Source organism: Lissotriton helveticus, chromosome 8, assembly GCF_964261635.1.
Source record: "Lissotriton helveticus chromosome 8, aLisHel1.1, whole genome shotgun sequence".
Taxonomy (NCBI): domain Eukaryota; kingdom Metazoa; phylum Chordata; class Amphibia; order Caudata; family Salamandridae; genus Lissotriton; species Lissotriton helveticus.
Window position 1 is genome coordinate 1,727,822,356 of NC_136069.1, and position 10,955 is coordinate 1,727,833,310.

Here is a 10,955-nt window from a genome sequence, read left to right on the forward strand (position 1 = left end):
CTCAACCCCTCCCCTTGAGCCAGTTTAGGCCAGCGTTGCCAACATTCTAGAAGGTTCTGGCACCACCTGGGAGGAGGGTATAAGTAAGGGGGATGTGCCACCAGAGAGTCAGACAGAGCTGGGACAGGAACGTGAGGGGACCTGCTGCGAGGTGCTACCGCCACATGGGCCTGTGAGCTGGGCCCTGCACCCCTAACCCCCCCTGTACTGTCCCCCGGGCCCCTGACGAAGGAGGGCCCCTACCCAGGTCCCTGACACCGTGGGGACTGTGAATTACGCCAGCGCTGCACAGCAGGAGCCCCAGGAGGTGAGGAGTGGGCCCGTCAGGAACTGAGGTGGGACTGTCTACCCCCCTCTGGAGGAGCTGTGTCCCCCTTGGAAGCGCTGGGCCGTGAGGAGCCACCTGGGGAGGATTGGGCCCCCGAGGGACTGTGGCGTGCTAAAGCACTGTGCCCTGTGACTGGTGTGGCCCCCGGAATGCTGTTGGCCCTGAGAGCTGTGTGGGCCGAGGGAGGAGGGGTGCGCTGTGAATAGCGCAGTTTGCTGAGTAGAATAGCGCCGTGTGGCCTGAAGGGACTGTGAGGGGGATAGAGCTGGAGGAGCCTACCCTCGTTTTGGCGCGCTTGTGGAAATATAAATAATTATTAGAAGGGAGCCTACCCCTGATTGCGGCCGTCCTCACTGCCGCAGCCCGGCGCCGCCTTGTAGGGACCCCCACTGTTGTGGTTAATGTTGCAGCGGCCCCCGGTGCCAGGAGAGGGCCGCCGAAGTGAAGAGAGGCCGCGTTAGGCCCTGAGGCCGCCGTCACCCGCGTCACGTGATGGGGCGCCCGGCCGCGTCATTGGCCGCGCCCCCGCCCAGCCTCGCACGGATTGGCTGCCCAGCCGGGCAGCAGGAAGAGGCCCTTAAAGCCGCGGAAGCTGCTGCAAAGCCCCGGGTTCCCGTGAGGCCGAGGGAACCCGGGCGAAGCCGACGGCGGTGTTGCGGGGCTACCGTGGTGAAGAGGGAGCCCCGACTGGCCACGAGAAGCGTCGCCGCCGTGAGGAGAGAGAGCGGAGTGCGGGAGCCTACCCCGCCTCCGCCTGTGACGGAGTGCCCCGAGGAGAGCCCGAGCAGGCCGACGGAAACCCCGGGACCCCGGAAGGAAGGAGGGGCCCGGGTGAAGAGGGAGCCAGGCTGTCGGGAGGAGGGGGGCTGCGAGGCGCAGGATCGGTGCCTGCCCTGCCTTTGCCTCAGAAGCCCCGGTGGAGAGCTGCTGCTGGCGGGACTCTCCTGATCTGAAGAGAGCCCTGAGCGCCCAAGCCTGACTGTGTTCCTGCGAGTCCGGAGCAGCCACTCTAGAGGCCCCGGGTCCCCTAGAGAGGGGAGGGGCCCGGGTGAAGCAGGAAGAGTGCCGGTGCTCGAGGAGACCTCCTCTGGACTGCCGGTGAATGGGGCCATAACGGGTGTGGAAAGGGCAACGGGGCACAGGGTCGGTGCTCGCCCCCACCCCTCTTCTGTTGGAAATTGGGACTCGGCCCTGTAGGCCCTGGAGGTACGCAGGAGACCTCCTTGACTGGGCAACATCCCCACAGTGAGAAGTGGAGGCCAAGTTTCTTGCCATAAGTAGAATTAATCCCTGGTTAGGGAAGGAAAAGGCTCTGGAAGATCATTATGACAGAGAGTTACCTGAGCCCTAAGGAACTGGCTATCCTGGCCTAATGACCGAGTGATCCCTGGTTAAGGAAGTGCTGATTAACGGCCTACAGTAAAGTGTGCTACTGCTTGTTGCCTGTCCGCACATCCAATTTCACACTGTAGCCCCTTGTCCGTGTGACGGATCTTCCAAACAGAGCACCGTGCACTTTTTATTGATTTGCCCTTATTATCTACTACTCCGGATTATATACTTCAAACCACTTTTAAAAAAATATAAGGTATCCTCCGTGGAAACAGCTATGAGCCTTTTATTCGCACTTGCCAAACCTGATGTGTGCTTTTTTACGGCTGTATATATTTTAAAATCTATATCTTTTAGGAAAAGTATGTCCTTTTAACAGTATGTTGTAAAATTGTAAATGTAAACTGTAAATGTTGTGATATACAGCTGCACTTTTATGATTATTTTATAATGATCGAATAAAGTTTTTGAAATCGAAATCGAAATCGAAGTGTGCTACTGGGGTCAGTGCTGACCGCCTGACGTCCCATGTCATTTCCTTGTGCTCCCTGTTGATTGCGGTCTATGATAACGCAAGTTACTCTAAACGGCCTGTCTAGGTCCCGGGGAGGGTTTGCCCTATGCTGAGGTTCGTAGGCCTAAGGTTCTATGCCCCATGGGTTATTGTTCCCCCTAAGGGGACCCTGGAAGAGTTAATGCCTCACAAGCTACGCCTGATGTTTTATGCCCGCAGGTTGAGAGTGGGGTAAACCGGGATGTGCTCTTGTACTACAGGTGACCTGCTCCTATGCTGGCCTGACGTGTCATTCCAGGCCCCTGGTTACATCCCATGTTAATGTGCAAGCCTGCTGCTTTATCCCAGGTGCTGCTGTCTGGTTCATATGTTGTTGATGCCAATGCACTGCCTGATGTTTGTGTTGCAGGTTGGGGGCTAAGGAGTCGTGTTCCCCAGGTCTTTTCCCGAAGGCTACAGCACTGGGGTTCTGCATGCCCTGTAGATCTTGCGAAGGCGGCCTAATGGTCCTATGGTTATACCCTCCTGCTATTAGATGCTGGGATGCCAAGATGTCTTTCCTTACAGGGGTTATGTATGATGTTGTATTCTGTAATTACAGCCTACTACCAAGGATTAAGGCGTGAGCTGGCCCTGCCTGAGGCGTAGTTCCCACAGGTGGATGGTGGAAGAAACCTTGTTGTGATTTGTTACAGGTGCTCCTGTCTGTTAATATGTGCTGTGATACCATGAAGTTTTCCCTTACAGGGGTCGTGTTTGAGTTATACTGCATGGGGTGTCCTGATGCTAATGTTGTACTTTGCAGTGACAGTCTACTGCTAAGGATGAGAGCCTGAGTTGGCCCCACCATATTGACCCCAGGTTTAATGTTAATTTAATCACATTCTTTTCCTTTCAGCCATGGACTTACGGACTCAGCCCTTACTTCCCATGTAAATAATCCCCCCTGATACACTTGGCTCTGGTGCCAGTTGGCGCCGTGTTGTGATACCAATGTTTATGCATTTTTGCCTTGCAGGTTGGAGATATACTAAACTACTTACTAATTTTCCAACTCAAACTGGTGTCCTGCCTCTTTTGTGGTGTGCCTGGTGTGTCGTCTGTGGGTACTGCGTGAGTGCTTCACATGTCCTCCGAAGTTTGGCCTGCCCGCTTGGTTCCGTTCAACCCCCCTGGAGATTTGGTTACCCCATTTCTTACAACCACCACATGTGATTTCGGTTAATTGCCTTTCTCTACATGGTCACATCAATATTGTTTTCATACACCATAGGGTTTCCACACACTAAGGGTGTCTTTTCCACGTTTTACTCACCTTTTGTATTCCGGCTTAGGTCGTTCAGTCGCCTATTATTGTTGTTTTTCCTTTATTCACTTTTGTATATTTTTTCATTTTTTAATCTTTGTTCATTATTGCTATGAATACGTATGGTAATCCCCATTACTCTTAGTCCTACTCGTCCTCGACCCAGTCATCACTCATGAGGTATTCCACAGACAGGAAACAAAACAGGAAATGCTTTTTAGGCTCCACCCCCCCTCCTGCCAGGTGCTATATCAGACCCAACCACCAGAAGCACATCCTGACACACCAAGCAACAAAGGCCTGGACAGGGAGGGAGGGTGCGAAGTATGACTGGGTCGAGGACGAGTAGGACTAAGAGTAATGGGGATTACCGTATGTAATCATAGCATTACCTCTACGTCCCTCGTCCTCGACCCAGTCATCATTAATGAGGTATCTGTGTGAGTTATGGGGGATCAAGGAGCAAAGTGCCACCACTATCCAGATCTGAGAGGAGGGTGGTATGAACAGACATTCTGGTTAAAATTTCTGGAGTGCAGCACTTCTGAAACTCAAGCTTAGGATTATTGTTTACTGATTTAGTTAAAGCTTGGTTAGCGCCTAGAGGTAACAAAATGGGGTTGTTAGGATTATTGAACTCAATAGCAAAGGAAGAACTTTGTTTTGCTATTTTTGATATCCATAACCTGCTTCTCTGGATTACTGTTCATATTCTGGGTGGTTATCATGAAAATGTAAATGTCCAGTATTTATAAAGCGCGATCAATTACCCAAAGGTGTCAAGGCGCTGGGGGCCGTCAGGAAGACTAAGCGAGCTATTGCCCAGAGTCACATGTGAACCGTATGCCCCTGGGTTCTGGAGTTAGTCTCCCTGGCCGCTGCGCCACAACTCTTCCCATCATGCACATTGTATACACTAGATTAGGATTTTAAAATAAACAAAAATACATATCCTGTTTCTTACTGCAATCTGAGGGTGTTATTCAACAACAAAAGAGTGTTTAGATTTCTACTGTTGTCCCTGAACTCATCCTATAGGACCGATGGTTACCAGGAAAGACGTCCTACGCAATAGTGTTGAGTGCTTTGCGTATGGTTCAAGTCCAACTGGATTCCTAATTCAGGGTGGCACATCAACTGAGCCCCTAATGTCGGGGGTTAGAAATCCAACCCCTTCAGCTCTAGGGGGACCCTAGAGAACCATTTTTTGTGTCCAACGTGGGCCTCAAATGTTTTAGATCTTTGGATAGTATTTGATGACACACTCAAACGATTATCACAATTAATCAGAGATGTCTATTATATTACCGGTGCTGTCCTTCTGATTAAAGAGGTGACCCCTATTGACTGCAGACTTGTCAAGCTTGGGTCATAAATGGTGGTGCCCCATTCTGTGATTTCTAGGTTTTTTACCTAAAGTTTGTTGAATACATTTTCTAAAATGGCCCAACCTGTTGCAATCAGTGTAAATTACAGGGCATCAATCGCACAACATCTCCTTAACAGAGGCATTCCTGACGTATGGAATCCATTAATATTTGCTGTACATGCAGATGCCTATGGGATGTATGACGTTACAACGCAGGCTATTACAACCCCTGCCTTTACAATGCGGTTTTTACATCGCAAACCTTTACAACGCATAGCGCTTAGAGGTGCTGGATAGTGGTAAGTATAATTTTCTATTCCAACTCCAGTCCCCGTGGACACTAGGGAAGGTGTTGGATAGAAAATTAAACTTATTCCCTATCCTAGAGCGCCCCCCAGTGCAATGCGTTGTAATGGTTTGCGATGTAATGACCGCGTTGTAAAGGAAGTGCATTGTAATAGTTTCGTTGTAACGGTTGTTCACCATGCCTATGACTTTGTAATATTTTACTGATGGTTGGAGTGGCTGCTGTACATCCCACCACTGGCAACTTTCATACACGGAGGCCGGCCCCAGTGCCACAACATTATCGGAATGATCGTGACTTGGAAGTCCCACTGACTTACCTGGAACACAGACCTGTTTTGGCTGTCATTTCAATCAATCAGAATTTGTATAGCACAGCACTGTCGCCTATAGGAGTATGTGGGTGCTGCGAATGCATTGTCAGGATAAAGGTCAGAAACTAGCAGAAAGAGGCAGAATAAAGATCAGAAATGAGCAGAAAGAGGCAGAATAAGGATCAGAAAGAAGAAGAATGAGGCAAAATAAGGATCAGAAATGAGCAGAAAGAGGCAGAATAAAGATCGGACACGAGCGGAAAGAGGCAAAATAAAGATCAGAAATGAGCAGAAAGAGGCAAAACAAAGGTCAGAAACGAGCAGAAAGAGGCAATATAAAGATCAGAAACGAGCAGAAAGAGGCAAAACAAAGGTCAGAAACGAGGAGAAAGAGGCAGAATAAAGATTAGAAATGAGCAGAAAGAGGCAAAATAAAGGTCAGAAACGAGCAGAAAGAGGTAATATAAAGACCAGAAACGAGCAGAAAGAGGCAAAACAAAGGTCAGAAACGAGGAGAAAGAGGCAGAATAAAGATCGGACACGAGCGGAAAGAGGCAAAATAAAGATCAGAAATGAGCAGAAAGAGGCAAAACAAAGGTCAGAAACGAGCAGAAAGAGGAATATAAAGATCAGAAACGAGCAGAAAGAGGCAAAACAAAGGTCAGAAACGAGGAGAAAGAGGCAGAATAAAGATTAGAAATGAGCAGAAAGAGGCAAAATAAAGGTAAGATACGAGAAGAAAGAGGCAAAATAATTGGCAGAATGAGCAGCAAGAGGCAGAATAGAGGGCAGGAGCGAGCAGAGAAGAGGCAGAAAAAGGAGCAGAAAATGAGCTGAAGAGGCACAAATTCAAAGGCAGCAGAGGGTAGAGGATGACGGGCATTCTGGACAGGAGAACCATTGCAGGGGGAGCTGGCATGAGGACCTGCTCATGCCAACCTCATTTATTGTATGTACCACAGATTGCTAGAATGGGTCGCGTAAGTAATGACAGGGCCACCAGGACCATCCTGGCTGGGTCACAGAAGATGACTTTTCGAACCCCAAAACAACATCTCAGTCCATCAACCACCACTAATTGACGGATGTGTGATGTTACCACGCGTTCAAAATGATCGCAGTACATCACAACGCATCTTTTAGAACGCAAGTCGTTACCACGACTTGCGCTGTAGGGTGCTGGACTTAGGAATAGTAAGATTCACTATTCCAACTCCAGCCTACGTACAGTAGGGAAGGTGTTGGAATAGTAAATCTACTATTCCTTAGTCTAGAGCTCCCTCCAGCGCAAGTCGTGGTAACGACTTGCGTTGTAAAAGACGCGTCGTAATGACACCTCGGTGTTTTGACGGCGTTGTGAAGGATGTTTACCCTAATGGACCCAACAGCGCTGCCACCTCTTCACCTCTATCACTTGCAACTCTCAGCCTCAGCTCATATATTATGGAAATCATTATAACCATGCACAGGTCGAGTGTGCCAAGATTTCTCCATCTACACAGTGTGTAAATGTTTAATTTCTTTGGATTTAAGTTGATCATCTTTATTCCATTTGCAACTCTGTCTACATATTACATAGAAAAGAGAAATTGCATAGTTGATTCATTAGTTTCCTCCTTTGTCAATCAACACATTTTAATGATAAGGAATGGTTTTCACTCACCCAACAAGCAATGGAGAAACTGGGATTTCTTTGGAGATAGGGAAAACTCTGCCCTCAACGCAGTTGGATGTGAAATAGATGCAGGACACATTGATCACTTCATTTCCAGGAAATTCAAAGCAGACATTTTCTGTGCCGTGCTTGTAGGCCCAATTCCAGGCTTGACCTGCGATGAGGAGACCGCCTCCGTTCTTCACGAATGCAATAAGCTCTTTCTTCTGAGTGGCATTATAAGCGTCCATGCAATACACACCAAAGGATTCCAGAAACCCACCAGTGGACTGCACCTTGATGCAACCATTAGACAAGGTCTTCACCAGGGAGTCAAAGGTAGACTGGACACCAACCAGAGCATCTTTTGAGGGTTTCAGCCAGTTGACAGCATTGAGAAGGAGCTTTGAGAACTTTGGGTTATTGAGGTAGGACTCATGAGAGATTGCCACGATCCGACCCTTCCCATAGTGAGAAGCTGCAATCACAACTTGGCCAGAGGTACTCACAAGCACAGGGAAGGCTTTATCCCCGATCAGGAGCAGTTCACAAGGAACGTAACTTCCTGTAAGGTCCAAACTGTTAATGCCTTGAGTCAAGGCTTTGTAAGATTCCATGAGGCTCATCTCAACGTGGTTCTTGTTCCTGAAAATATTTAAATCAAAAACAGAATTAACAATAATCATCCTTACATCACCAGAAATGTACTTGTCTGTGACTGAATACACTATCAGCCATATTTACTAACCTTTCACAACTTAAACTCTGCATTGAGTTAAAGGGAGTGAACAGAAATGCATCAAATTTACTAGGATATAGCACACTTCAGTTCTCTTATAACGCTGGCACACTTCAGACAGTGGCTCTACCACAGCGAGCACGATTTATGCCACGTCCTGTTGGAAAATTGACGGAGCCACCAGTCTACCCATGAGAGACACGAAGGGATCTTGTATACGGTTCCCTTTTGCCAGACCCCCGCACCGCGATTTCATTAACTGCGGCTGTTTGGGAATGGTTTTCCCCTTCAATGACGTATGCAATGAAATAAATATTCACTTTACCTGAATGACCAATTTGGTTGGCACTCATCTGACTTAATTTTTGATACCCCCCCACCCTCGTCCTGAGGAAGACCCGCCGCTGAGGACCCCAATTTCCCTTAAGCACTAGGGTCAAAACGTCGATGCCCCCGAATAGGCCTACACCTTACATCTGCCCCCCACACAAGATGCACAGATGATGTATACACTGTGATTAACAACAGTTGGAACATTTTAAAAAGCTATTGTGTATATGTGGGTAGGCCTGTGTTTCCAGGGAGACCGCCATAGAATTCATGTTTGGCTCCCCTTTTGTGTAAAACAAACGAAAAGGACTTTATATGCTGCTACTACTGTTTCCCTTTCTGGTTCATCCTTTCACCTGAGCACTACCTTTTTCACACTTTTTCTTTCTTTTGTGATAACCATGTGACCATATGAATTGCATATTAGCAATAATCATAACGTATATCTACAATAATACTGAATGGTTGAATAATTCAAATTGGTTTATCAACCTCTCTTGTTCTTTGAAGTAATTATTTTCTATGTGCCTTTGATTCCATGTGCCGAAGACAAAAAGTTGTCTGGATCTTTAGTTACATTAGTCTAGGACCACTCTTTCCTGTACCCTTGCCACTGATGAGCACAGGCGCAGCCTGTAGACTCTTAGCATTGCTCTGCCGCCTGAGGGAGGCTCTGCTTTTATCAATGCACATCGAGTGTAATGCTGCAGTTTCTCTCTTTACCCCACTTATGTTTCACTTACACAGCTGGGGCCATATTACAATATGGGTGCATTTTCCTTGTACCACATTATAGTGAATGCGCTGCCCCAGGGCATCTGCGAACTCGTGCAGCCCTAGGGGGCAGCACAATCAGGTGAAAAACACAGTCGCTCCGTGTTTATTACAGTGCAGGCGGCAAACCGCCAGCACTTTAAAGGAAGATTAGAGCTCTCCTTGCAGGCGGGTACAGGCAGTGACTGCATACACCTGCATGGGGAAGTCTGGGGGCTCCATGGGACCCCTTTTCCCTCCTACAGAGGGCTGCTATTAGGGGGCACACTGACAGTGTGCCACTGTTTAAGGTGGAGTTTAAACAGAACAAGGGGAACCCTATAAATAGTCAAGGACCAGGGTAGCAGTTTTATCAAGTAACAAAGGGTCCTTGATTAAGCACAATAAATACAAGTTAAAGATAAATTATAGACATGAATCTGTACTATAATAAATAAGGTGCCCAGCCGGACACTAATTTAATTGATTGAGGGAATAACACTTATAAGACACAAATTATACAGTGCGATACAGTCCTGTATCCTATACATACAACATTTAATAAAGGAGACAGATTTTAAACCATCAAGACAAGGAATCAACAGGCAATTATGTATAGAGCCGCTAGTTAAAAGATAACAATTGGTCTAGCTAAGCACATTTAGATAACACAATGTTTGTCACATTGGAAACTGATGTGTCACTACACTGACAGTCGACGGCGTTTCGATCCTATACCCTATGAAGGATCATCATCAGGACTACAGATAACATTGCCTTAATCATAAGCCTAATGGGCCAATTGAAGCAAGGGGACAAGGTTGGACCGTGTAATAATTCAGCAATTGTTGGTCCACGGAGATTTTCGTACTGGGTGCTTCTGTTAGTAATTGAGTCCGCACTATAGGGGGACCATGCGATGCGTCTGGATTGCGCTTGAAGAAAGACGTTTATTCTTTAGTTACAAATCATTTCTGAATGATTTATCAGGGCAGGCGCAGTGAGGGTTCTTTAGTTCGAGCAGTACGTATCTCAGTATGGAGATTCCAACAAAAAGTAACTAGAACCTTCAATCAGGTTCACGATATGGTGTGGGAATTACCCGTGATAGCCGAAGTTATAGCATCCTCGGTGACTGCTGGGCTCGATCGCTCCTGTCAGTGCCACTATAATTTGTGTCTTATAAGTGTTATTCCCTCAATCAATTAAATTAGTGTCCGGCTGGGCACCTTATTTATTATAGTACAGATTCTTGTCTATAATTTATCTTTAACTTGTATTTATTGTGCATAATCAAGGACCCTATGTTACTTGATAAAACGGTTTAAGGTGGTGCACTGTCTGTGCGCCTCCTGACAGCTTCTTTGCCTCTGCGCTCGTGTCTGTAACACGGCACGGGTGGAGAGGCAAACGGATTCCCTCATTTGCATGGCACCACGCCCCCATGCAAATGAGGGGACGCCTTCTGATGGAAGCGCTGGCGCTTTATGTGCACCAGTGCTATCGGTAGTACAGCAGGGTACACACAAGCATCTGCGGCCCCTTCTGTAATACCAAAGTGTCCCTGGGGGCTGCAAAGTGGGCGCAAATGCCAGTTGCCCCCCCCGCCACTCCCCCCCGGGCACTCTGGCAATATGGCCCCTAGTGTTTTGCCATACACTTTATTTGCTAAATTATCACTTTATCACTTATGATAGCTGACATATAATCCTGGTTTTTACACGTGGAGAAGCGTGGCTCAGTGGTTAGAGGCGGCAGAAGCTGAGATCGACCGTGGACCAGGGTTCGATTCCCCGCCTCGGCGGGTCTTGGGCTCAAAATTCCACGGACTTGACAATTCTCGCTCCTGTGCCTACTCGACTCACGGGGTCACACTCTGCGACTCTGGGCAATAGCTTGCTTAATCTCCACTATGGCCCCTCGCGGTGGGATGCCTGGCTTTCACCTTGTGGACACCCTGCCAGGGGTTTCTCACAGGGGAATACCAGGACGGGTTCCCTAAGCAAGCGC

General features: G+C 47.7%; 1 protein-coding gene across 1 annotated transcript in view; it reads right to left on the reverse strand.

Moving 5' to 3' along the window:
- Positions 1 to 7,765, reverse strand: part of LOC144773662 (TRPM8 channel-associated factor homolog) — a 63,777-nt gene extending 56,012 nt beyond the window's left edge. The window contains exon 1 of the mRNA XM_078658810.1: positions 7,133 to 7,765. Coding sequence (XP_078514936.1) covers positions 7,133 to 7,749 — 617 coding nt within the window. The 5' untranslated portion in view covers positions 7,750 to 7,765. The remainder of the gene's footprint in view (positions 1 to 7,132) is intronic.
- Between the last annotated feature and the right edge of the window lie 3,190 nt (positions 7,766 to 10,955).